This window comes from Poecile atricapillus, chromosome 33 (genome assembly GCF_030490865.1).
Source record: "Poecile atricapillus isolate bPoeAtr1 chromosome 33, bPoeAtr1.hap1, whole genome shotgun sequence".
Lineage (NCBI taxonomy): Eukaryota > Metazoa > Chordata > Aves > Passeriformes > Paridae > Poecile > Poecile atricapillus.
Window position 1 is genome coordinate 1,538,556 of NC_081281.1, and position 26,451 is coordinate 1,565,006.

The following is a 26,451-nucleotide window of genomic DNA, read 5'->3' on the forward strand; positions in this document are numbered from 1 at the left end:
CGTGGCCTCGGGTGGGCGTGGCCACCTGGCTCAGGTGAGGCGGAAGTGGCGGCGGGGCCATGAACGGGCTCCAGGGCTGGGCCGCGCTCCTGGAAAAGGCGGTGAGACCCCGGATCCTTCCCCGAATTCCCAAATCCTTTCCCCAAAAAATTCCCGCCTCCATCCCTAAAAAAATTCCCGCGTTTTTCTCACTCCTTCCCCCCCCAAAATTCCCTGGATTTTCCTCCCCCCCCCTCCCAAAAAAACTTCCGGGCCTTTTTTTGGCTCTTCCCGGAACTCCCGGGATTTTTCGGGTTTTTTCCCCCTTTTTTTGGGATTCTCCAAATTCCCGGATCCCTTCCCAAAATTCCTGGAGCTTTTCCCTAAAAAACCTCGGGAGCCTTCCCTGAAAATTCCTGGATCCCCTTTCCCAAAATTCCTCTCCTTTCCCCATTCCCGGAACTCTCGGGCTCTTCCCAACTCCTCCCCCGTCCTGGGAAGAGTTTGGGGGATCCCAAATCCCTTTGGAATTCCCGGGACCCCTCCCGAAATTCCCAAATCCTTCCCAAAAAATTCCCGGATCCTTTCCCTAAAAACCGCGGGACCCCCCCTCCTTTTCCTCCTTCCCGGAATTCCCGGAATTCCCGGAATTCCCGGGATTTTTTCCCCCTCCTCCTGAAACGATTTTTGAGGGATTCGGGATTCCCGGGACCCCTCCCCAAATTCCCAAATCCTTCCCAAAAAAGTTCCCCCGGGACCCCTCCCCAGAATTCCCAGGATTTTTCCCCCCCCATGGATTTTTGGGGGATCCCAAATCCCTTTGGAATTCCCGGGACCCCTCCCCAAATTCCCAAATCCTTCCCAGAAAATTCCCGGATCCTTTCCCTAAAAACCGCGGGACCCCCCCCTCCTTTTCCTCCTTTTCCTCATTCCCGGAATTCCCGGAATTCCCGGGATTTTTTCCCCCTCCTGAAACGATTTTTGGGGGGACTCGGAATTCCCGGGACCCCTCCCCAAATTCCCAAATCCTTCCCAAAAAAGTTCCCCCGGGACCCCTCCCCAGAATTCCCAGGATTTTTCCCCCCCCATGGATTTTCGGGGGATCCCAAATCCCTCCGGAATTCCCGGGACCCCTCCCCAAATTCCCAAATCCTTCCCCGAAAATTCCCGGATCCTTTCCCTAAAAACCGCGGGACCCCCCCTCCTTTTCCTCCTTCCCGGGATTCCCGAAATTCCCGGGATTTTTTCCCCCTCCTGAAGCGATTTTGGGGGACTCGGAATTCCCGGGACCCCTCCCCAAATTCCCAAATCCTTCCCAAAAAATTCCCGAATCCTTTCCCTAAAAACCGCGGGACCTCCCCTCCTTTTCCTCCTTCCCGGGATTCCCGGAATTCCCGGAATTCCCGGGATTTTTTCCCCCTCCTGAAACGATTCTGGGGGGATCCCAAATCCCTCCGGAATTCCCGGGACCCCTCCCCAAATTCCCAAATCCTTCCCAAAAAAGTTCCCCCGGGACCCCTCCCCAGAATTCCCAGGATTTTTCCCCTCTCATGGATTTTTGGGGGATCCCAAATCCCTTTGGAATTCCCGGGATCCCTCCCCAAATTCCCAAATCCTTCCCCGAAAATTCCCGGATCCTTTCCCTAAAAACCCCGGGACCCCTCCCCCAAATTCCCGGACCCCTCCTTTTCCTCCTTCCCGGAATTCCCGGAATTCCCGGGATTTTTTCCCCCTCCTGAAACGATTTTTGGGGGATCCCAAATCCCTTTGGAATTCCCGGGATCCCTCCCCAAATTCCCAAATCCTTCCCAAAAAAGTTCCCCCGGGACCCCTCCCCAGAATTCCCAGGATTTTTCCCCTCTCATGGATTTTTGGGGGATCCCAAATCCCTTTGGAATTCCCGGGATCCCTCCCCAAATTCCCAAATCCTTCCCAAAAAATTCCCGGATCCTTTCCCTAAAAACCGCGGGATTCCTCCTTTTCCTCCTTCCCGGAATTCCCGGAATTCCCGGGATTTTTCCCCTTCCTGGATCCAATTTTTAGGGATCCCAAATCCCTTTTTTCCCCCCATTCCAACCCCAAACCTCATCCCGGGATTTTCCCTTCTCCTTTTCCCACAAATTCCTCGGGAATCTTTCCCAAAAATCCCCAAAATCCCGATTTTTTTGGGGGGGGGTTGGGAATTACAAATCCCAAATTTTCCCAGCTGGGATTTCAGGAGTTTTCCCAAATTTTTTTTTTTTCCCGGTTTTTTTTCCCGCTTTTCTCGGCTGGGCCTCGGGGCGGGGTTGGAACATTCCCAAAAAAATCCAACCCCGCCCCAAATCCCGGGAATTTTGGGAATTTTGAGCCTCAAATCCCAAAGATCCCAGGGATTTTTTTATGGATTTGGGAAACTGGGATTTTTCCCGGGATTCTGGGATGCTTTTCCCAGTTTTCCAGAGGGAAATTCCTCATTCCCAACCTTTTGAAAGGTTTGGGATCTCTGGGAATTCCCAAAATTCCCGGAATCTTTTCCTTGGGATTCCCTGGAATTTTTAGGAGTTCCCATCCCAGGATTTTTTGGGATTCCCAAAATTCCCAGAAATTTTTTTCCTTGGGATTCCCTGGAATTTTTAGGAGTTCCCATCCCAGGATTTTTTGGGAATTCCCAAAATTCCCGGAATCTTTTCCTTGGGATTCCCTGGAATTTTTAGGAGTTCCCATCCCAGGATTTTTTGGGAATTCCCAAAATTCCCAGAAGTTTTTTTCCTTGGGATTCTCCACTCCTGGAATTTTTAGGAGTTCCCATCCCAGGATTTTTTGGGAATTCCCAAAATTCCCGGAGTTTTTTCCTTGGGATTCCCTGGAATTTTTAGGAGTTCCCATCCCAGGATTTTTTGGGATTCCCAAAATTCCCATTCCTGGTGAATTCCCAAAAAAAGAAAAATCCCCCTGGGGTCAGGCTGGAAAAATTCCTCGGGATGAGAATTTGGGAATTTTGGGAATTTTGGGAATTTTGGGAATTTTCTGGATCAGCAGGAGCTGAGCATGAGGCGTCCCACGGAATTCCTGGAATTTTCCAGCCTGGAAAACTCCCCTGGATCCCTGGAAAATTCCGGAGGGGACCCCAAATCTGCCTGGAATCCAGAGGTGAGTCCTGAAATTCTGGAAAAATTCCCAAAAAATAAAAAAAATTCGGGATCTGGCGTCGTTTTTCCTTCCCTCCACAATTCCTGATCCCAGTGGAAAAAAGTGGGAAGGGCTGGATTTATCCTGGATTTATCCTGGATTTATCTGGGATTTTTCCTGGATTTATCCCTAATTTTTACCCATTTGTTTTCCTGGATTTTTCCTGGATTTATCCTGGATTTTTTCCCATTTTTTCCTGGATTTATCCTGGATTTTTCCTGGATTTATCCCTAATTTTTTCCCATTTTTTCCTGGATTTATCCTGGATTTTTCCTGGATTTATCCTGGATTTTTCCCGGATTTATCCCAGATTTTTCCTGGATTTATCCTGGATTTATCCTGGATTTTTACCCATTTTTTTCCTGGATTTATCCTGGATTTTTCCTGGATTTATCCCTAATTTTTTCCCATTTTTTCCTGGATTTATCCGGGATTTTTATCCATTTTTTTCCTGGATTTATCCGGGATTTTTCCCTAATTTCTTCCCTTTTTTTTCCCTGGATTTATCGTGGATTTATCCTGGATTTATCCTGGAATTTTTACCCATTTTTTTCCTGGATTTATCCCGGACTTTTCCTGGATTTTTACCAGATTTATCCCAGATTTTTCCTGGATTTATCCTGGATTTTTCCTGGATTTATCCCTAATTTTTTCTCTTTTTTTTCCTGGATTTTTCCTGGATTTATCCTGGATTTTTACCAGAATTATCCCAGATTTTTTTCTGGATTTATCCGGGATTTTTCCTGGATTTTTACCAGATTTATCCCAGATTTATCCTGGATTTATCCTGGATTTATCCCTAATTTTTACCCATCTTTTTCCTGGATTTTTCCTGGATTTTTCCTGGATTTTTCCTGGATTTTTCCTGGATTTTCCCTGGATTTATCCTGGATTTATCCTGGATTTTTCCTGGATTTATCCCTAATTTCTCCGCGATTTATCCCGGATTCATCTTGGATTTATCCCAAATTTTTCCTGGATTTTTTACCAGATTTTTCCTGAATTTTTTTTTTTTAATTTTTTTTTCCTTTTTTTTCCTTTTTTATCCCCAAAATTCCCAAATCCCGGTTTTTATTCCCGGTTTTTATTCCCGGTTTTCCGCAGGAGGCCGGGCCGGGGCTGAGGCTGCGCCTGCCCAGGGACCCCCCCGGGGATCGGCCCAAACAGAAGGTGAGGAAAATCCGGGAATTCTGGGGAAAATCTGGGAATTCTGGGGAAAATCTGGGAATTCTGGGAGAAAATCCGGGAATTCTGGGGAAAATCTGGGGGGAAATCCGGGAATTCTGGGGAAAATCCGGGAATTCTGGGGGAAATCTGGGAATTCTGGGGAAAATCTGGGAATTCTGGGGGAAATCCGGGAATTCTGGGGAAAATCCGGGAATTCTGGGGGGAAATCCGGGAATTCTGGGGAAAATCTGGGAATTCTGGGGGGAAATCTGGGAATTCTGGGGAAAATCTGGGAATTCTGGGGGAATTCTGGGGGGAAATCCGGGAATTCTGGGGAAAATCTGGGAATTCTGGGGAAAATCTGGGAATTCTGGAGGGAAAATCTGGGAATTTGGGGGGGAAAATCCGGGAATTCTGGGGAAAATCCGGGAATTCTGGGGGGAAATCTGGGAATTCTGGGGAAAATCTGGGAATTCTGGGGGAAATCCGGGAATCCTGGGGGAATTCTGGGGGAAAATCCGGGAATTCTGGGGAAAATCCGGGAATTCTGGGGCAAAATCCGGGAATTCTGGGGGAAATCTGGGAATTCTGGGGGAAATCCGGGAATTCTGGGGGAAATCTGGGAATTCTGGGGAAAATCTGGGAATTCTGGGGGAATTCTGGGGGGAAATCCGGGAATTCTGGGGGAAAATCTGGGAATTCTGGGGAAAATCTGGGAATTCTGGGGAAAATCTGGGAATTCTGGGGGAATTCTGGGAATTCTGGGGAAAATCCGGGAATTCTGGGGGAAAATCTGGGAATTCTGGGGGAAAATCCGGGAATTCTGGGGAAAATCTGGGAATTCTGGGGGGAAATCTGGGAATTCAGGGGAAAATCTGGGAATTCTGGGGGGAAAATCTGGGAATTCTGGGGAAAATCTGGGAATTCTGGGGGAATTCTGGGAATTCTGGGGAAAATCTGGGAATTCTGGGGGAATTCTGGGGGGAAATCCGGGAATTCAGGGGAACATCCGGGAATTCTGGGGGAAAATCTGGGAATTTGGGGGGAAATCCGGGAATTCTGGGGGAAATCCGGGAATTCTGGGGGGAAATTGGGAATTTTGGGGGGAAATCTGGGAATTCGGGGGAAAATCCGGGAATTCTGGGGAAAATCCGGGAATTCTGGGGAAAATCTGGGAATTCTGGGGAAAATCTGGGAATTCTGGGGAAAATCTGGGAATTCTGGGGAAAATCTGAGAATTTGGGGGTGAAATTTGGGAATTCTGGGGAAAATCTGGGAATTCTGGGGGAAAATCTGGGAATTCTGGGGAAAATCTGGGAATTCTGGGGGAATTCTGGGGGGAAATCCGGGAATTCTGGGGGAAATCTGGGAATTCTGGGGAAAATCCAGGAATTCTGGGGGAAAATCCGGGAATTCTGGGGGAAAATCCAGGAATTCGGGGGTGAAATCTGGGAATTCTGGGGAAAATCCGGGAATTCTGGGAGAAAATCTGGGAATTCTGGGGGAAATCCGGGAATTCCGGGGAAAATCCGGGAATTCTGGGGAAAATCCGGGAATTCTGGGGGAAAATCCGGGAATTCTGGGGAAAATCCGGGAATTCTGGGGAAAATCTGGGAATTCTGGGGGGAAATCTGGGAATTCTGGGGAAAATCTGGGAATTCTGGGGAAAATCCAGGAATTCTGGGGGAAATCTGGGAATTCTGGGGAAAATCCGGGAATTCTGGGGGAAATCTGGGAATTCTGGGGGTAAATCTGGGAATTCTGGGGGAAAATCTGGGAATTCTGGGGCAAAATCCGGGAATTCTGGGGAAAATCTGGGAATTTGGGGGGAAATCTGGGAATTCTGGGGAAAATCCGGGAATTCTGGGGGAAATCTGGGAATTCAGGGGAAAATCTGGGAATTCTGGGGGAAAATCTGGGAATTCTGGGGGGAAATCTGGGAATTCTGGGGGGAAATCTGGGAATTCTGGGGGGAAATCTGGGAATTTGGGGGAAAATGGGGAATTTGGGGGTGAAATTTGGGAGATTTTGAGGGAAAAATGGGAATTTAGAGGGGAAAAATGGGAATTTTGGAGTTAATTGGGAATTTGGGGAGGAAATTCGGGAGTTTTTGGGGGGAAAATCTGGGAATTCTGGGGAGAAATCTGGGAATTATGGGGAGAAATCAGGAATTTTGGGGCGAAATTTGGGAGTTTGGGGGAAATTTGGGAGTTTGGGGGGAATTTTGGGGCAAATTCTGGGAATTTTTGGGGAAAATCTGGGAATTTATGGGGAATTTGGGAATTTGTGAGGGAAATTTGGGATTTTTGGGGAGAAAAATGGGAATTTTGGGCTAAATCTGGGTGGGAAAATCTGGGATTTTCCTGGAAAATCCGGGAATTTTGGGATAATTCCCGCCCAGCCACCGGCTTGAGGGTGGGAAATTCCAATTCCACGGTTTTTTTTGGGAATTTTTTCCCTGGAATTCCCGTTTTTCCCTGCCAAGCCGGTGGGAAGAGCCTTTGCCATGGTGGCCAAAAGATCCGACGGGAATTCCTTGGCCTCGGAATGCGTCAAATCCAAGGATGGAGACGAGGAGATCATCAAGGTCATTCCCAAAAATTCCCAAGAAATTCCCAAAATTCCCACCCTGAAATTCCCACAAAATTCCCACAAAATTCCCACAAAATTCCCACAAAATTCCCAAGAAATTCCCACAAAAGTTCCCCTGAAATTCCCACAAAATTCCCAAGAAATTCCCATAATTCCCACCCAGAAATTCCCACAAAATTCCCACAGAATTCCCAAGAAATTCCCAAGAAATTTCCCCAAAATTCCCAAGAAATTTCCCCAAATTCCCACAAAATTCCCACAAAAGTTCCCCTGAAATTCCCACAAAATTCCCACAAAATTCCAAAGAAATTCTCCCAAAAGTTCCCCTGAAATTCCCACAAAATTCCCAAGAAATTTCCAAGAAATTCCCCTAAAATTCCCCAATATTCTCCCAAAATTCCCACAAAATTCCCAAGAAATTCCCACAAAAGTTTCCCTGAAATTCCATAATATTCCCACAAAATTCCCAAGAAATTCCCCTAAAATTCCCCAATTTTCTCCCAAAATTCCCACAAAATTCCCAAGAAATTCCCACAAAAGTTCCCCTGAAATTCCCACAAAATTCCCACAAAATTCCCAAGAAATTCGCCTAAAATTCCCCAAAAATTCCAAAGCAATTCCCCAAAAATTCCCCAATATTCTCACAAAATTCCCACAAAATTCCCACAGAAGTTCCCCAGAAATTCCACAAAATTCCCACAAAATTCCCAAGAAATTCCCCTAAAATTCCCCAATTTTCTCCCAAAATTCCCCCAAAATTCCCAAGAAATTCCCCTAAAATTCCCCAATTTTCTCCCAAAATTCCCACAAAATTCCCAAGAAATTCCCACAAAAGTTCCCCTGAAATTCCCACAAAATTCCCAAGAAATTCCCCTAAAATTCCCCAATATTCTCCCAAAATTCCCACAAAATTCCCACAGAAGTTCCCCAGAAATTCCACAAAATTCCCACAAAATTCCCAAGAAATTCCCAGAAAATTCCCCAATATTCCCCAAAAATTCCAAAGAAATTCCCCAAAAATTCCCCAAAATTCCCCCAAAATCCCACAAACTTCCCACAGAAAATTCCCAGAAATTCCCCAATATTCCCCCCAAATTCCCACAAAATTCCCAAGAAATTCTCCTAAAATTCCACAATATTCTCACAAAATTCCCACAAAATTCCCCCCAAAGTTCCCCAGAAATTCCCCAAAATTCCCACAAAATTCCCAAGAAATTCTCCCAAAAGATCCCCTGAAATTCCCACAAAATTCCCACAAATTTCCCACATAAAATTCCAAAAAAATTCCTCCAAATTCCCCAATATTCTCCCAAAATTCCCACATAAAATTCCCCCAAATTCCCCAATATTCACCCAAAATTCCCAAGAAATTCCCACAAAATTCCCAAGAAATCCTCCCAAAAGTTTCCCTGAAATTCCCACAAAATTCCCAAAAAATTCCCACAAAATTCCCACAAAATTCCCAAGAAATTCCCCAATATTCCCCAAAAATTCCCAAGAAATTCCCCCAAAATTCCCCCATAAAATTCCAAAAAAATTCCCCCAAATTCCCCAATATTCTCACAAAATTCCCACAAAATTCCCACATAAAATTCCCCCAAATTCCCCAATATTCACCCAAAATTCCCAAGAAATTCCCCCAAAATTCCCAAGAAATCCTCCCAAAAGTTTCCCTGAAATTCCCACAAAATTCCCAAAAAATTCCCACAAAATTCCCACAAAATTCCCAAGAAATTCCCCAATATTCCACAAAAATTCCCAAGAAATTCCCCCAAAATTCCCCAAAATTCCCCCATAAAATTCCAAAAAAATTCCCCCAAATTCCCCAATATTCTCCCAAAATTCCCACAAAATTCCCACAAAAAATTCCCAAAAAATTCCCAAAAATTCCCCCCCAAAAACCTGGAAAATTCAGATTTAACAGGAAAACTCAAAGTCAAAAAAAAAAGGGAATTTTTGGGAATTTTTCCCCGACTCCGTGGGAATTCCGGGATGGATTTGGAACATTCCCAATCCCGGTTTATTCCCAAAAATTCCGATTTATTCCCATTCCCATTCCAGGTTTATCTCAAGACTCGCTCCGACCACGAGGAGCCGGTGACGCAGCTCAAGAGCGAAGTCCGGCACATCCAGGAGGTGAAATTCCCAAAATTCCCAAAATTCCCATGAATTCCCACAAAAATCCCACAGAATTCCACAAAATCCTCGAAAATTCCTTGGTTTTCCCGCAAAAATTCCAAAAATCCCACAAAATTCCTTATTTTTCCCTTAAAAAATCCCTCAAATTCCCACAAATTCCCCTCAAATTCCCAAAAATTCCACGAAAATTTCCAAAATTCCACAAAATTCCACAAAATCCTCAAAAATTCCTTGGTTTTCCCTAAAAAAATCCCTCAAATTCCCACAAAATCCTCAAAAATCCCAAAAATTCCATTAAAATTCCTTGGGTTTGCCCTAAAATTCCCCAAAATTCCCCACAAATTCCCAAAAATTCCCCTCAAATTTCCAAAAATTCCACAAAATTCCACAAAATCCTCAAAAATTCCTTGATTTTTCCCTAAAAAAATCCCTCAAAATTCCACGAATTCCCCTCAAATTCCCACAAATTCCCCTCAAATTCCCACAAATTCCCCTCAAAATCCCACAAAATCCCTCAAAATTCCACAAAATCCTCAAAAATTCCTTGGTTTTCCCTTAAAATTCCCAACAATTCCCACAAAATCCCACAAATTCCTTTAAAATTCCTTGGATTTTCCCTAAAATTTTAAAAAAACCAACAAAAATCCCATAAAATTCTGCAAATTTCAGCCCCAAAATCCTGGAATTTTCCCCCCAAAATTCCCACAAAATTCCCACCAAAAATTTTTCCCAAATTTTCCCTAAAAATACCCAAAAATTCCTTTTTTTTTTTAATTTTTAATTTGATTTAATTTGATTTTTCCCCATTTTTATTTGGTTTTATTCCCATTTTTCCCCCTCCCCATTATCCCAAAAATTCCCAACTCCTCCAAAATTCCCAGAAAATTCCCAAATCCCAAAAAAATCCCAATTTTTTTCCCTTTTTCCCCCCATTTTTCCCAGGCTGGGAGCGTCCTCAAAAAACTCCGCGAAGATTTGAGCACCAAACTCCAGACCCGGCCGGAATTCCAGGAATTTCAGGAATTCCGGGAATTCCAGGAGAGCTCAGAGGTAAAAAAATCGGGAATTACCCCAAAAAATTGGGAATTTCCTCAAAAAAAAAAAATTCCAGAAGGAATTTGGGGTAAAAAAGGGAAAAAATTCCAATTTTGGGTGAAAAATTCCAATTTTTAGGTGAAAAAATTTCAATTTTTGGGAGAAAAAATTCAGATTTTTAGGTGAAAAAATTCCAATTTTTGGGTGAAAAAATTTCAATTTTTGGGTGAAAAAATTCCAATTTTTGGGTGAAAAAATTCCAATTTTTAGGTGAAAAAATTCAGATTTTTTGGGTGAAAAAATTCCAATTTTTAGGTGAAAAAATTGCGATTTTTGGGTGAAAAAATTTCAATTTTTGGGTGAAAAAATTTCAATTTTGAGGTGAAAAAATTCCAATTTTGGGGTGAAAAAATTCCAATTTTGGGGTGAAAAAATTTCAATTTTTGGGTGAAAAAATTCCAATTTTTGGGTGAAAAAATTCCAATTTTTAGGTGAAAAAATTCCAATTTTTGGGTGAAAAAATTCCAATTTTTGGGTAAAAAAATTCCAGTTTTTGGGTGAAAAAATTTCAATTTTTGGGGGAAAAAATTCCAATTTTTGGGTGAAAAAATTCCAATTTTGGGTGAAAAAATTCCAAATTTTGGGTGAAAAAATTCCAATTTTTGGGTGAAAAAATTCCAACTTTTGGGTGAAAAAAGGGGAAAATTCCCCTTTTTTTTAGTGGAAAAATGGAATATTCCCAATTTTTTGGTGGGAAAATGGGAAAATTCCCAATTTTTTGGTGGGAAATGGGAAAATTCCCAATTTTTGGGGTGGAAAATGGGAAAATTCCCAATTTTTTGGTGGGAAAATGGGAATATTCCAAATTTTTGGGTGGAAAATGGGAATATTCCAAATTTTGGGTGGAAAATGGGAAAATTCCAAATTTTTGGGTGGAAAATGGGAAAATTCCCAATTTTTGGGTGGGAAAATGGGAATATTCCCAATTTTTGGGTGGAAAATGGGAAAATTCCCAATTTTGGGGTTGAAAATGGGAATATTCCCAATATTTGGGTGGGAAAATGGGAAAATTCCAAATTTTTGGGTGGGAAAATGGGAAAATTCCCAATTTTTGGTTGGAAAATGGGAATATTCCCAATTTTTTGGTTTGAAAATGGAAATATTCCAAATTTTTGGTGGGAAAATGGGAATATTCCCAATTTTTGGGTGGGAAAATGGGAAAATTCCAAATTTTTGGGTGGAAAATGGGAATATTCCAAATTTTTGGGTGAAAAATGGGAATATTCCCAATTTTTTGGGTGGAAAATGGGAAAATTCCCAAATTTTGGGGTGGAAAATGGGAAAATTCCCAATTTTTGGGGTGGAAAATGGGAAAATTCCCAATTTTTGGGTGGAAAATGGGAATATTCCCAATTTTTGGGTGGGAAAATGGGAATATTCCCAATTTTTGAGTGGAAAATGGGAAAATTCCAAATTTTTGGGTGGGAAAATGGGAAAATTCCCAATTTTTTAGTGGGAAAATGGGAATATTCCCAATATTTGGGTGGAAAATGGGAAAATTCCAAATTTTTGGGTAGGAAAATGGGAATATTCCCAATTTTTTGGTGGGAAAATTCCAAATTTTTTTTGGGAAAATGGGAATATTCCCAATTTTTGGGGTGGAAAAATGGGAATATTCCCAATTTTTGGGTGGAAAATGGGAATATTCCCAATTTTTGGGTGGGAAAATGGGAATATTCCCAATTTTTGGGTGGGAAAATGGGAATATTCCCAATTTTTGGGTGGGAAAATGGGAAAATTCCCAATTTTTGGGGTGGAAAATGGGAAAATTCCCAATTTTTTGGTTGGAAAATGGGAATATTCCAAATTTTGGGTGGGAAATGGGAAAATTCCCAATTTTTGGGTGGAAAAATGGGAATATTCCCAATTTTTGGGTGGAAAATGGGAATATCCCCAATTTTTGGGTGGGAAAATGGGAATATTCCCAATTTTTGGGTGGAAAATGGGAAAATTTGGGGTTTCCTGGGGAGATTTTGGAGCTCCCAGGGAAAATCTTGGAATTTTTGAGTCGTTCCTTGGCCAAAATTCCCGGATTTTGCCCCAAATTGGGAAGGAAAAAATTCAGAAATGGGGGGAAAAAATGGGAATAAATCCATGGAAATTTGGGAAAAGGGAATTGGGAATCTCAGGAATGAAAAAAAATCGGGATAAATCCCAATTTTTCCTTTTTTCCCGGATTTCAGGTGGTGCTGGAGAGCAACAGGAGCTGTTCCTGCCCTGGAAATTCCCAGGAAAATCCGGTAGGGAACGAGAAAATTCCGGAATTTTCCGGGATGGGATTCGGGATCGGAGTAAAAAATGTTAAAACAAAAAAATTCCCACCAAAAATTGGGAATTTTGGGATTCATTTGGGAATTTTTTGGTGTTTTCCGCCAAATTTTGAATCCCAAAATTCCAATTTTTAATCCGGAATTTGGAGGTTTCGATTTTGGCTAAAAAATCCAAATTTGGGGATTTTTGATCTCTTGGAAAAGTCAAAAATTTGGGAATTTTTGATGGTTGGAAAACAGAAAATTTGGGGAATTTTTGATGGTTGGAAAATGCAAAATTTGGGAATTTTTGATGGTTGGAAAACACAAAATTTGGGAATTTTTGATGGTTGGAAAATGCAAAATTTGGGAATTTTTGATCTCCTGGAAAAACCAAATTTGGGAATTTTTGATGGTTGGAAAAACCAAAATTTGGGAATTTTTGATGGTTGGAAAAACCAAATTTGGGGATTTTTGATCTCTTGGAAAAGTCAAAAATTTGGGAATTTTTGATGGTTGGAAAACAGAAAATTTGGGAATTTTTGATGGTTGGAAAATGCAAAATTTGGGAATTTTTGATGGTTGGAAAAACCAAAATTTGGGAACTTTTGATGGTTGGAAAACGCAAAATTTGGGAATTTTTTGATGGTTGGAAAACCCAAAATTAGGGAATTTTTGATGGTTGGAAAGCCCAAAATTTGGGAATTTTTGATGGTTGGAAAACAGAAAATTTGGGAATTTTTGATGGTTGGAAACAGAAAATTTGGGAATTTTTGATGGTTGGAAAAACCAAAATTTGGGAATTTTTGATCTCCTGGAAAAACCAAATTTGGGAATTTTTGATGGTTGGAAAACCCAAAATTTGGGAATTTTTGATGGTTGGAAAACAGAAAATTTGGGAATTTTTGATGGTTGGAAAACACAAAATTTGGGAATTTTTGATGGCTGGAAAATGCAAAATTTGGGAATTTTTGATGGTTGGAAACCCCAAAATTTGGGGAATTTTTTGATGGTTGGAAAATTTATCCTGGATTTATCCTGGATTTAGCCTGGATTTATCCCTAATTTTTACCCATTTTTTCCTGGATTTATCCTGGATTTTTTCCTGGATTTTTACCCATTTTTTCCTGGATTTATCCCTAATTTTTACTGGATTTATCCCAGAATTATCCCAGATTTATCCTGGATTTATCCTGGATTTATCCTGGATTTTTTCCTGGATTTATCCCTAATTTTTACCTATTTTTTCCTGGCTTTATCCTGGATTTATCCCAGGTTTATCCTGGATTTATCCTGGATTTATCCCTAATTTTTACCCATTTTTTCCTGGATTTTTCCTGGATTATTTCCTGGATTTATCCTGGATTTATCCCAGATTTATCCTGGATTTATCCTGGATTTTTCCTGGATTTATCCCTAATTTTTACCCATTTTTTCCTGGATTTATCCTGGATTTATCCTGGAATTTTTCCGAAGGATTAATTATCCCCTCCCCCATTAATTATCCCCTCCCCCATTAATTATCCCCTCCCCCATTCATTAATTACCCCTCCCTCGTTAATTATCCCTCCCTGGCATTAATTGCTGCCCCTCCCCCCGTTAATTATCCCTTTCCCGGATCCATTCCGGCCGCTCCCGGATGTTTTTTTGGGAATCTCGATGACGTCATCGGCCCCGCCCAGTCCCGGAGCTTCCCCCGGAATTCCGGGATTTCCTTTTCCCAAAAATTCCCTCCAAAATCCGGGAATTTTCCCAAGGAATTTTAACTCTCAAGGATTTTTTTTGGGATCTCTGGGAAAATCTGGAATTTCTGGGAAAATCTTCCTGGAGAGGGAAGTTCTGGAATTTTCCTTGGGATCCATTCCCAGGGTTTTTTTTACAGGGATTTCCAGGAAGTTCTGGAATTTTCCTTGGGATCCATTCCCAGGTTTTTTTTTCAGGAATTTCCAGGATTTCCAGGAAATTCCGGAATTTTCCTTGGGATCCATTCCCAGGGCTTTTTTTCCAGGGATTTCCAGGATTTCCAGGAAATTCTGGAATGTTCCTTGGGATCCATTCCCAGTTTTTTTTTTCCTATGGAAATCCTGGAATTTTCTGAGGAATTTTTTCTCTCCAAAGCTCTGGGGATTTTTGAGGCATCTCCAGGAAAATCTTTCTCCCAAGGAAAGTTCCGGAACCTTCCCGGTCTCTCCATTCCCAGGATTTTTTTCGGGATCTCCCCGCCCATGGAAGGTTCCGGAACATTCCAGGTCTCTCCATTCCCGGGATTTTTTGTGGGATCTCCCTGCCCAGGGAAGGTTCCGGAACATTCCCAGGATTTTCTGTGGGATCTCCCTGGCCATGGAAGGTTCCGGAACATTCCGGGTCTCTCCATTCCCAGGGTTTTCTGTGGGATCTCCCTGCCCATGGAAGGTTCCAGAACATTCCGGGTCTCTCCATTCCCGGGGTTTTTAGTGGGATCTCCCCGCTGAGGGAAGGTTCCAGAACATTCCGGGTCTCTCCATTCCTGGGATTTTTTGCGGGATCTCCCTGCCCATGGAAGGTTCCGGAACATTCCGGGTCTCTCCATTCCCGGGGTTTTCTGTGGGATTTCCCCGCCCAGGGAAGGTTCCGGAACATTCCGGGTCTCTCCATTTCCGGGGTTTTTTGCGGGATCTCCCCGCTGAGGGAAGGTTCCAGAACATTCCGGGTCTCTCCATTTCCGGGGTTTTTTGCGGGATCTCCCCGCTGAGGGAAGGTTCCAGAACATTCCCAGGGTTTTCTGTGGGATCTCCCTGCTGAGGGAAGGTTCCGGAACATTCCGGGTCTCTCCATTCCCAGGGTTTTTTTTGGGATCTCCTCGCTGAGGGAAGGTTCCGGAACATTCCGGGTCTCTCCATTCCCGGGGTTTTTTTGCGAGATCTCCCTGGCCAGGGAAGGTTCCGGAACATTCCTGGGGTTTTTTGGGGGATCTCCCTGTCCAGGGAAGGTTCTGGAAGGTTCCTGGGTTTTTTTTGTGGGATCTCCCTGCCCAGGGAAGGTTCCAGAACATTCCGGGTCTCTCCATTCCCGGGGTTTTCTGTGGGATCTCCCTGCCCATGGAAGGTTCCGGAACATTCCCGGTCTCTCCATTCCCGGGGTTTTTTTTGGGATCTCCCCGCTGAGGGAAGGTTCCAGAACATTCCTGGGGTTTTTTGGGGGATCTCCCTGGCCAGGGAAGGTTCTGGAAGGTTCCTGGGTTTTTTTTGCGGGATCTCCCCACCCATGGAAGGTTCCGGAACATTCCAGGTCTCTCCATTCCCGGGTTTTTTTTGCGGGATCTCCCTGGCCAGGGATGGTTTCCGGGTTTTTTTTTGGGATCTCCCTGGCCATGGAAGGTTCCGGAACATTCCTGGTCTCTCCATTCCTGGGGGTTTTTTTTTGGGATCTCCCTGCCCAGGGAAGGTTCCGGAACATTCCCGGTCTCTCCATTCCCGGGGTTTTTTTGCGGGATCTCCCTGCCCATGGAAGGTTCCGGAACATTCCCGGTCTCTCCATTCCTGGGGTTTTTTTCGGGATCTCCCTGCCCAGGGAAGGTTCCGGAACATTCCCGGTCTCTCCATTCCCGGGGTTTTTTTGTGGGATCTCCCTGCCCAGGGAAGGTTCCAGAACATTCCCAGGATTTTCTATGGGATCTCCCTGCCCAGGGAAGGTTCCGGAACATTCCAGGCCTCTCCATTCCCGGGGTTTTCTGTGGGATCTCCCTGGCCATGGAAGGTTCTGGAACATTCCCGGTCTCTCCATTCCCTGGTTTTTTTTGCGGGATCTCCCTGCTGAGGGAAGGTTCCGGAACATTCCCAGGATTTTCTGTGGGATCTCCTTGCCCAGGGAAGGTTCTGGAACATTCCGGGTCTCTCCATTCCCGGGTTTTTTGCGGGATCTCCCTGCCCAGGGAAGGTTTCCGGGGCTTTTACTTGGGATCTCCCTGGCCATGGAAGGTTCTGGAACATTCCTGGTCTCTCCATTCCCGGGGTTTTTTTTGGGATCTCCCTGGCCAGGGAAGGTTTCCCGGGGGTTTTTTTGGGATCTCCTTGGCCATGGAAGGTTCCGGAACATTCCAGGTCTCTCCATTCCTGGGTTTTTCTGTGGGATCTCCCCGCTGAGGGAAGGTTCCGGAACATTCCTGGTCTCTCCATTCCCGGGATTTTCTGTGGGATCTCCCTGCCCATGGAAGGTTCCGGAACATTCCTGGTCTCTCCATTCCCGGGTTTTTTTTTGTGGGATCTCCCTGGCCAGGGAAGGTTTCCGGGTTTTTTTTTGGGATCTCCTTGCCCATGGAAGATTCCGGAACATTCCGGGTCTCTCCATTGCCGTTTTCCCGTGGCAGCGCTGGCAGGAGCAGCTGCGGGAGCGGGCGGAGCGGGCGGAGCGCGGGCGGCGCCAGGCGGAGCAGGAAGCGGCCGAGAGGGAGCTGAAGGTGCAGGAGCTCCAGAGGCTCCTGGAGAACACGGAAAAGGTGCTGAGGGAGCGGGATCAGCGGGATCGGGAGCAGCGGGATCAGCGGGATCGGGAGCAGCGGGATCGGGATCAGCGGGATCGGGAGCAGCGGGATCTGGAGCAGCGGGATCGGGATCGGGATCAGGATCAGGATCAGGATCAGGATCGGGATCCATCATTGGGGCATTTGGGATCAGGATCCATCATTGGGATCGGGATTGGGATCGGGATCCATCATTGGGGCATTTGGGATGGGGATCCATCATTGGGATTGGGATCGGGATTGGGATCAGGATCGGGATTGGGATTGGGATCAAGATCGGGATCATCGGGATCATCAGGATCGGGATCCATCATTGGAATCGGGATCGGGATTGGGATGGGGATCAGGATCGGGATCATCGGGATCGGGAGCGGGATCAGGATCGGGATCGGGATCGGGATCCATCATCAGGATCGGGATCGGGATTGGGATCAGGATTGGGATCAGGATCGGGATCCATCTTTGGGGCATTTGGAATCAGGATCCATCATTGGGATTGGGATTGGGATCGGGATCCATCATTGGGGCATTTGGGATCAGGATCCATCATTGGGATCGGGATTGGGATTGGGATCGGGATCGGGATCCATCATTGGGGCATTTGGGATCAGGATCCATCATTGGGATCGGGATCGGGATCGGGATCGGGATCCATCATTGGGATTGGGATGGGGATCGGGATTGGGATCAGGATCAGGATTGGGATTGGGATCAGGATCGGGATCAGGATTGGGATTGGGATCGGGATTAGGATCAGGATCGGGATCGGGATCCATCATCAGGATCGGGATCGGGATCAGGATCGGGATCAGGATCAGGATTGGGATTGGGATCGGGATTGGGATCCATCATCGGGATCGGGATCAGGATCCATAACTGGGATTGGGATTGGGATTGGGATCGGGATCCATCATCAGGATCGGGATCGGGATCGGGATCCATCATCGGGATCGGGATTGGGATTGGGATCAGGATCGGGATCGGGATCCATCATTGGGATCGGGATCAGGATTGGGATTGGGATCCGTCATTGGGATCAGGATCGGGATCCATCATCAGGGCATTCGGGATCCATCAGAACATTTGGGATCGGGATCCATCGGTGCATTTGGGATCCATCCCATTCCCAATATCCTGACCCAATCCTGATATCCCACCCCATTCCCAATATCCCGTCCCATTCCCGCTATTCCCAATATCCCACCCCATTCCCATCCCATTCCCGTCCCATTCCCGTCCCATTCCCATCCCATTCCCAATATCCCATCCCATTCCCGTCCCATTCCTGCCCCATTCCCGCTGTTCCCATCCCATTCCCAATATCCCATTCCCATCCTGTTCCTGTCCCATTCCCGCTATTCCCAATATCCCATCCCATTCCCAATATCCCATCCCATTCCCCTCCCAATATCCCATCCCATTCCGAATATCCCATTCCCGCCCCATTCCCACCATTCCCGTCCCATTCCCATCCCATTTCCATCCCATTCCCGTCCCATTCCCGCTGTTCCCATCCCATTCCCAATATCCCATTCCCATCCCGTTCCCACTATTCCCAATATCCCATTCCCATCCCATTCCCATCCCATTCCCAATATCCCATTCCCATCCCATTCCCATCCCATTCCCGATATCCCACTATTCCCAATATCCCATTCCCGCTGTTCCCGTCCCATTCCCGTTCCTGTCCCATTCCCATCCCATTCCCATCCCATTCCCATCCCATTCCCATTCCCATTCCCACCCCATTCCCATTCCCATTCCCGCCGTTCCGATCCCATTCCCGCTGTTCCCATCCCATTCCCATTCCCACTCCCATTCCCATTCCATTCCCATCCCATTCCCATCCCATTCCCATTCCCACTCCCATTCCCATTCCATTCCCATCCCATTCCCATCCCATTCCCATTCCCACTCCCATTCCCATTCCATTCCCATTCCATTCCCATCCCATTCCCGCTGTTCCCATCCCCGATATCCCACTATTCCCGATATCCCATTCCCGCTGTTCCCGTCCCATTCCCGTTCCTGTCCCATTCCCATCCCATTCCCATTCCCATCCCATTCCCATCCCATTCCCATTCCCATTCCCGCCGTTCCGATCCCATTCCCGCTGTTCCCATTCCCATTCCCATTCCCGCTGTTCCCATTCCCATTCCCATTCCTGCTATCCCATTCCCGCTGTTCCCATCCCATTCCCGATATCCCATTCCCATTCCCGTTATCCCATTCCCACTGTTCCCATCCCATTCCCACTGTTCCCATTCCCATTCCCGCTGTTCCCATCCCATTCCCATTCCCGCTGTTCCGATCCCATTCCCGCTGTTCCCATTCCCATTCCCGTTATCCCATTCCCGCTGTTCCCATTCCCGCTGTTCCCATCCCATTCCCGCTGTTCCCATTCCCATTCCCGCTGTTCCCATTCCCGCTGTTCCGCTATCCCATTCCCGCTGTTCCGATCCCATTCCCCCTATCCCATTCCCACTGTTCCCATTCCCGCTGTTCCCATTCCCGCTATCCCATTCCCATTCCCGCTGTTCCCATTCCCGCTGTTCCCATTCCCATTCCCGCTGTTCCCATTCCCGCTGTTCCCATCCCATTCCCGCTGTTCCCATTCCCATTCCCGCTGTTCCCATTCCCGCTGTTCCCATTCCCATTCCCGCCGTTCCCATTCCCATTCCCGATATCCCGTTCCCGCTGTTCCCGTCCCATTCCCGTTATCCCATTCCCATTCCCATTCCCGCTGTTCCCATTCCCATTCCCGCTGTTCCCATCCCATTCCCGCTGTTCCCATTCCCGCTGTTCCCATTCCCATTCCCGATATCCCATTCCCGCTGTTCCGATCCCATTCCCATTCCCGCTGTTCCCATTCCCGCTGTTCCCATTCCCATTCCCGCTATCCCATTCCCACTGTTCCGATCCCATTCCCATTCCCGCTGTTCCCATTCCCGCTGTTCCCATTCCCATTCCCGCTATCCCATTCCCGCTGTTCCGGTCTGTGTCCGGCGGCAGGAGCAGCGGGATCTCCGGGAGCGCCTGGAGCTGGGCCAGGCCGAGCTGAGGAGGCTCCGCGAGGCCGAGGGGACCCGGGCGGCCCAGCAGGAGCGGTGAGAATCCCGGGAATATCGGGAATTCCGGGAAAAACGGGAGAATCCCAGGAAAAACGGGAATCCGGGAAAAATGGGAGAATCCCGGGAATATCGGGAATTCTGGGAAAAATGGGAATTCCGGGAAAAATGGGAGAATTCTGGGAAAAACGGGAATTCTGGGAAAAATGGGAATGCCGGGAAAAATGGGAATTCTGGGAAAAATGAGAATTCCGGGAATAACGGGAATTCTGGGAAAAATGGGAATCCTGGGGAAAACGGGAATTCTGGGGAAAATGGGGGAATTCCAGGAAAAACGGGAATTCTGGGGAAAACGGGAATTCCGGGGAAAATGGGAATTCTGGGAAAAATGGGAATTCTGGGAAAAATGGGAATTCCGGGAAAATGGGAGAATCCAGGGAAAAACGGGAATTCCGGGAAAAACGGGAATTCTGGGGAAATGGGAATGCCGGGAAAATGGGGGAATCCCGGGAAAAATGGGAATTCCGGGAAAAATGGGAATTCTGGGAAAAATGGGAATCCCGGGAAAAATGGGAATTCTGGGAAAAATGGGAATTCCGGGAAAACGGGAATGGCGGGAAAATGGGAATGCTGGGAAAAATGGGAATGCCGGGAATGGGGGAATGCCGGGAAAAATGGGAATGCTGGGAAAAACGGGAATGCTGGGAAAAATGGGAATGCTGGGAAAAATGAGGGAATTCTGGGAAAAATGGGAATGCTGGGAAAAATGGGAATGCTGGGAAAAATGGGAATGGTGGGAAAAATGGGAATGCCAGGAAAAATGGGAATCCATCCCAGGAAAAATGGGAATGCTGGGAAAAATGGGGGAATTCATCCCAGGAATGGGGGAATTCTGGGAATGGGAGAATCCCAGGAAAAATGGGAATTCTGGGAAAAATGGGGGAATTCTGGGAAAAACGGGAATTCTGGGAAAAATGGGAATTCCGGGAAAAATGGGGGAATCCATCCCGGGAAAAATGGGGGAATTCCGGGAATGGGAATTCCAGGAATGGGGGAATCCTGGGAATGGGGGAATCCCAGGAAAAATGGGAATGCCGGGAAAAACGGGAATCCCGGGAAAAATGGGAATCCTGGGAAAAATGGGAATCCCGGGAAAAATGAGTGAGAATTCCAAGGTTTGTTTTTTGGGGTTTTTTTTCCATAAACATTCCCAGATTTTTTTCCAGGACGAGCATTCCCAGGGATTTTTTTCAATGGGAATTCCAGAGTTTTTTTGCCGTGGCCATTCCCAATTTTTTAGGGGGTGAAAATCCCAGTTTTTCATCTCAGAATTCCCATTTTTTTTGGGATGCCACCATTCCCGGGCTGTTTTTGGAGTAGGAATTCCGGATTTTTTGGGTTTTTTTTGACGTGGGAATTCCCAGATTTTTTTTTGGATTCCCGGTGATTTTTCCTGATTTTTTTTTTTTCCCAGCTCATCCCAGCTGGAAAAGGAGGTGGCGACGCTCCGGGAGAAAATTCATCACCTGGACGACATGCTGAAGAGTCAGCAGCGCAAAGTGCGCCAGATGATCGAGCAGGTGATGGGAAAAATCCGGGAAAAATCCCGGGAAAATCTGGGAAAAATCCGGGAACAATCCGGGAAAAGTCCGGGAAAAATCTGGGGAAAATCCGGGAAAAATCTGGGAAAAGTCTGGGAAAAATCTGGGAAAAATCCCGGAAAAATCCGGGGAAAATCTGGGAAAAATCTGGGGAAAATCTGGGAAAAATCTGGAAAAATCTGGGAAAATGCTGAAGAGTCAGCAGCGCAAAGTGCGCCAGATGATCGAGCAGGTGATGGGAAAAAAGGGGGAAAATCCTGGAAAAATCTGGGAAAAATCCGGGAAAAATCTGGGAAAAATCTGGGAAAAATCTGGGAAAAGTCTGGGAAAAATCTGGGAAAAATCTGGGAAAAATCTGGGAAAAATTCAGGAAAAGTCTGGGAAAATGCTGAAGAGTCAGCAGCGCAAAGTGCGCCAGATGATCGAGCAGGTGATGGGAAAAATCCGGGAAAAATCCCGGGAAAATCCGGGAAAAATCTGGGAAAAATCTGGGAAAAAATAGGGGAGGGAAGGGGGAAAAATGGGGAAAAATCTGGGAAAAATGGGGGGGAAAAATGGGATAAAAAGCAGGAAAAAATCTGGGAAAAACTGGGGAAAATCCAGGAAAAATCAGGGGGAAAATGGGGAAAAAATGAGGGGAAATGGGGAAAAAGCAGGAAAAAAATTAGGGAAAATCTGGGAAAAAATGGGGGGAAAAAATGGGAAAAAAACAGAAAAAAATCCGGGAAAAAAATGGGATAAAACCCAGGAAAAAATCAGGGAAAAATGGGGGGGAAATGGGGAAAAAAATGGGGAAGAAATGGGGAAAAAACATGGGAAAAAACCAGGGAAAAACTGGGAAAAAAAAGGGAAAAAATCTGGGAAAAATCCGGGAAAAAAAGGGAAAAAATCTGGGAAAAATCCAGGAAACAGAAGGGAAAAAATCTGGGAAAAATCCAGGAAAAAAAAGGGGGAAAATCTGGGAAAAATCCAGGAAAAAAAAGGGAAAAAATCTGGGAAAAATCCGGGAAAAAAGAGGGAAAAAATCGGGAAAAATCCAGAAAAAAACAGGGAAAAATCTGGGAAAAAATCGGGAAAAATCCAGGAAAAAACTGGGGGGGAAAAAAATCTGGGAAAAATCCAGGAGAAAAAAGGGGAAAATCTGGGAAAAATACAGGAAAAATCTGGGAAAAAATCCGGGAAAAAGAAAGGGGAAAAATCTGGGAAAAATCCAGGAAACAGAAGGGAAAAAATCTGGGAAAAATCCAGGAAAAAAAAGGGAAAAAATCTGGGAAAAATCCAGGAAAAAAAGGGAAAAAATCTGGGAAAAATCCAGAAAGAAACAGGGAAAAATCGGGAAAAATCCGGGAAAAAATCGGGAAAAATCCAGGAAAAAACTGCGGGGGAAAAAATCTGGGAAAAATCCAGGAAAAAAAAAGGGGAAAATCTGGGAAAAATCCAGGAAAAATCTGGGAAAATATCCAGGAAAAAAAAAGGGGAAAAATCCAGGAAAAAACTGGGGGGGAAAAAATCTGGAAAAAATCCAGGAAAAAAAAAGGGAAAAAATCTGGGAAAAATCCAGGAAAAATCCGGGAAAAAATCCGGGAAAAAAAAAAGGGAAAAATCTGGGAAAAATCTGGGAAAAATCGGGAAAAAAGAGGGAAAAAATCGGGAAAAATCCAGAAAAAAACAGGGAAAAATCAGGAAAAATCCGGGAAAAAATCGGGAAAAAATCCAGAAAAAAAACGAGGGGGGGGGGGAATTTGGGAAAAATCCAGGGAAAAAAAGGGAAAAAATCTGGGAAAAATCTGGGAAAAAATATGGAAAAAATACGGGAAAAATCCAGAAAAAAACAGGGAAAAATCGGGAAAAATCCGGGAAAAAATCGGGAAAAAATCCAGAAAAAAAAACGGGGGGGGGGGGGAATCTGGGAAAAATGCGGGAATTCCCAAACTTTTGGGAATTTTGGGATTGCAGCTGCAGAATTCCAAGAGCGTGATCCAGGCCAAGGACGCGGCGATCCAGGAGCTGAAGGAAAGAGTTTCGTACCTGGAAGCGGAGGTGGGGCCGGAATTCCGCGGGAACGGATCCGAGATTGGATCGGGAATTCCGGGATTTGGGTTGGGATTTGGGTCAGGAATTTTGGGATGTGGGTCGGGAATTCCAGGATTGGCTCGGGATTTGGGTCAGGAATTTTGGGATTGGGTCAGGAATGTCGGGATTGGGTCGGGAATTCCGGGATTTGGGTCGGGAATTCCGGGATTTGGGTCGGGAATTCCGGGATTTGGGTTGGGAATTCCGGGATTTGGGTCAGGAATTTTGGGATTGGGTTGGGAATGTCGGGATTGGGTCGGGAATTTTGGGATTTGGGTCAGGAATTTTAGGATTTGGGTCTGGAATTTTGGGATTGGGTCGGGAATGTTGGGATTGGGTTGGGAATGTCGGGATTTGGGTTGGTGGGCGTGGTTGGGAATCTGGGAATGGAGGAAAAGTTGGGAAAAGTTGGGAAAAAGGACGGAATCAGGACTTGAAAAGACCCCAAAACACCCAAAAAAAACCCAGAAAAAAACTCCCAAATTCCCCAAATTCCCCAAATTCCCCAAATTCCCCAAATTCCCACCCGAGCCAGGAAATTCCCACCGGATTTAAGAAATCCCCGGAAAATTCCCAATCCAAAAGCAAAACTTGGGAATTCCACAAGAGTAAAACTCCCAATCCTCATTTTTCCCGCGGAAAAAACCCAAATCCCTCCGGAATTCCCCAAATCCCAATAAAAATTCCCATTCCAAGACCATCCCAAGGCCTCTCCAGGGGGTTGGAAAATCCCAAATTCCCGAATTCCCGGATTTTTTTATTCCCAGAATTTGGAGATGCACGACCGGATCGAGCACCTGATCGAGAAACAAGTGAGCAGGGCCGGGAGCGGAGCCCGGAGTCGATCCCGATCCGAATACGTCAGCAGGTCCGGCAGCGGGAATGACGGGAATGACGGGAATGACGGGGTCGGGAATGCCGGGATTGGGGTCGGGAATTCCGGGATTGGGGTCGGGAATTCCGGGATTGGGGTCGGGAATGCCGGGATTTGGGTCGGGAATTCCGGGATTGGGGTCAGGAATGGGTCGGGAATGTCGGGATTGCGGTCGGGAATCCCAGGATTTGGGTCAAGAATTCCAGGATTTGGGTCGGGAATTCCAGGATTTGGGTCGGGAATGTCGGGATTGGGGTTTGGAATGCCGGGATTTGGGTCGGGAATTCTGGGATTTGGGTTGGGAATTCTGGGATTGGGGTCGGGAATGTCGGGATTGGGGTCAGGAATTCCGGGATTGGGGTCGGGAATGTTGGGATTGGGTTGGGAATTCTGGGATTGGGCTGGGAATGTCGGGATTGGGGTCGGGAATGCCGGGAATTACGGGATTGGGGTCGGGAATGCCGGGAATTCCAGGATCGGGGTCGGGAATGCTGGGATTGGGGTCGGGAATTCCAGGAATTCCGGGATTGGGGTCGGGAATGTTGGGATTGGGGTCGGGAATTCCAGGAATTCCGGGATTTGGATCGGGAATGTCGGGATTGGGGTCAGGATTTGAGTCGGGAATGTCGGGATTGGGGTCGGGAATTCCGGGATTGGGGTCGGGAATTCCGGGAATTACGGGATCGGGAATTCCAGGATTGGGCTGGGAATGCCGGGATTGGGGTCGGGAATGCCGGGAATTCCGGGATTGGGGTCGGGAATTCCAGGAATTCCGGGATTTGGGTCGGGAATTCCGGGATTGGGGTCGGGAATTCCAGGAATTCCAGGATTGGGTTGGGATTTGGGTCGGGAATTCCGGGATTGGGGTTGGGATTGGGTTGGGAATGTCGGGATTTGGGCTGGGATTGGGGTCAGGAATGTCGGGATTGGGAATGCCGGGAATTCCGGGATTGGGGTCGGGAATGTTGGGATTGGGTTGGGAATTCCGGGATTTGGGTCGGGAATTCCAGGATTGGGTCGGGAATGCCGGGATTGGGGTCGGGAATGTTGGGATTTGGGTCGGGAATGTCGGGATTGGGGTCGGGAATTCCGGGATTGGGTTGGGAATGCCGGGATTGGGGTCGGGATTGGGTTGGGAATGTCGGGATTTGGGCTGGGATTGGGGTCGGGAATGCCGGGATTGGGGTCGGGAATTCCGGGATTGGGGTCGGGAATTCCGGGATTGGGGTCGGGATTGGGTTGGGAATGTCGGGATTTGGGCTGGGATTGGGGTCGGGAATGCCGGGATTGGGAATGCCGGGAATTCCGGGATTGGGGTCGGGAATTCCAGGATTTGGGGTCGGGAATTCCAGGAATTCCGGGATTTGGGTCTGGAATTCTGGGATTGGGGTCGGGAATTCTGGGATTGGGGTCAGGAATGTTGGGATTTGGGTCGGGAATGTTGGGAATTCCGGGATTTGGGTCGGGAATTCTGGGATTTGGGTCGGGAATTCCAGGATCTCTTCCTGATCTGGGGATTCTCCTTGGATTTCGGAGATGAACTCCTGGATTTTGGGATTTTCATGGGATTTTGAGCCCAACTTTAGGAATTTTGGGATTCTCCAGTTCCAAATTTGGGAATAACCAAAATCCGCCTCCATTTCCCCGATCCCAAATCCTCCCCCAGCAATTCCTGGCAATCCCAGAATTCCCAAAAAACCCTTTTCCCACATTTTTTTATCCCGGTTTTTTTTTTCCCCAGCAAACGCCTCCCGAAGCCGCTGCCCCTGATCCGAGTGGTGGAAACCTGAATCCCAGAATTCCCCCTCCGGAATTCCCGGAATTCCCGGAATTCCCGCTGGACTCGGAGCCTTTCCCGAGGGAAGAATTTTGGGATGGCTCCAGGCGCCGTTCCCGTGCCGGAATCGGGAATTTCCCCCCTTTTTCCCAAGGATTTTTTGGGATT

At 46.4% G+C, this 26,451-nt stretch overlaps 2 protein-coding genes across 5 annotated transcripts in view; both read left to right on the top strand.

Annotated features, from left to right (window-relative positions):
- The window catches only part of CGN (cingulin), a 72,424-nt gene extending 69,436 nt beyond the window's left edge, over positions 1-2,988 (top strand). The window contains exon 22 of the mRNA XM_058860622.1: positions 2,950-2,988. The gene's annotated coding sequence lies outside the window, so the exon portion shown is untranslated. The remainder of the gene's footprint in view (positions 1-2,949) is intronic.
- Positions 11-26,451, top strand: TUFT1 (tuftelin 1). Of its 4 annotated transcripts, none has more exons than XM_058860626.1 (12): positions 11-101; positions 3,001-3,111; positions 4,255-4,320; positions 6,803-6,904; positions 8,971-9,045; positions 12,327-12,383; positions 16,738-16,866; positions 19,903-19,997; positions 21,433-21,538; positions 23,516-23,599; positions 24,400-24,500; positions 26,248-26,451. In XM_058860626.1, exons 1-12 carry the CDS (start codon positions 60-62, stop codon positions 26,294-26,296), a joined length of 1,017 nt encoding a protein of 338 aa, XP_058716609.1. In that variant the 5' UTR covers positions 11-59; the 3' UTR covers positions 26,297-26,451. The 4 variants fall into 4 exon arrangements, with proteins under 4 accessions (XP_058716609.1, XP_058716608.1, XP_058716611.1 ...); XM_058860625.1 differs by having other exon boundaries at positions 17-101; positions 2,998-3,111; XM_058860628.1 differs by lacking the exon at positions 12,327-12,383 and having other exon boundaries at positions 17-101; positions 2,998-3,111.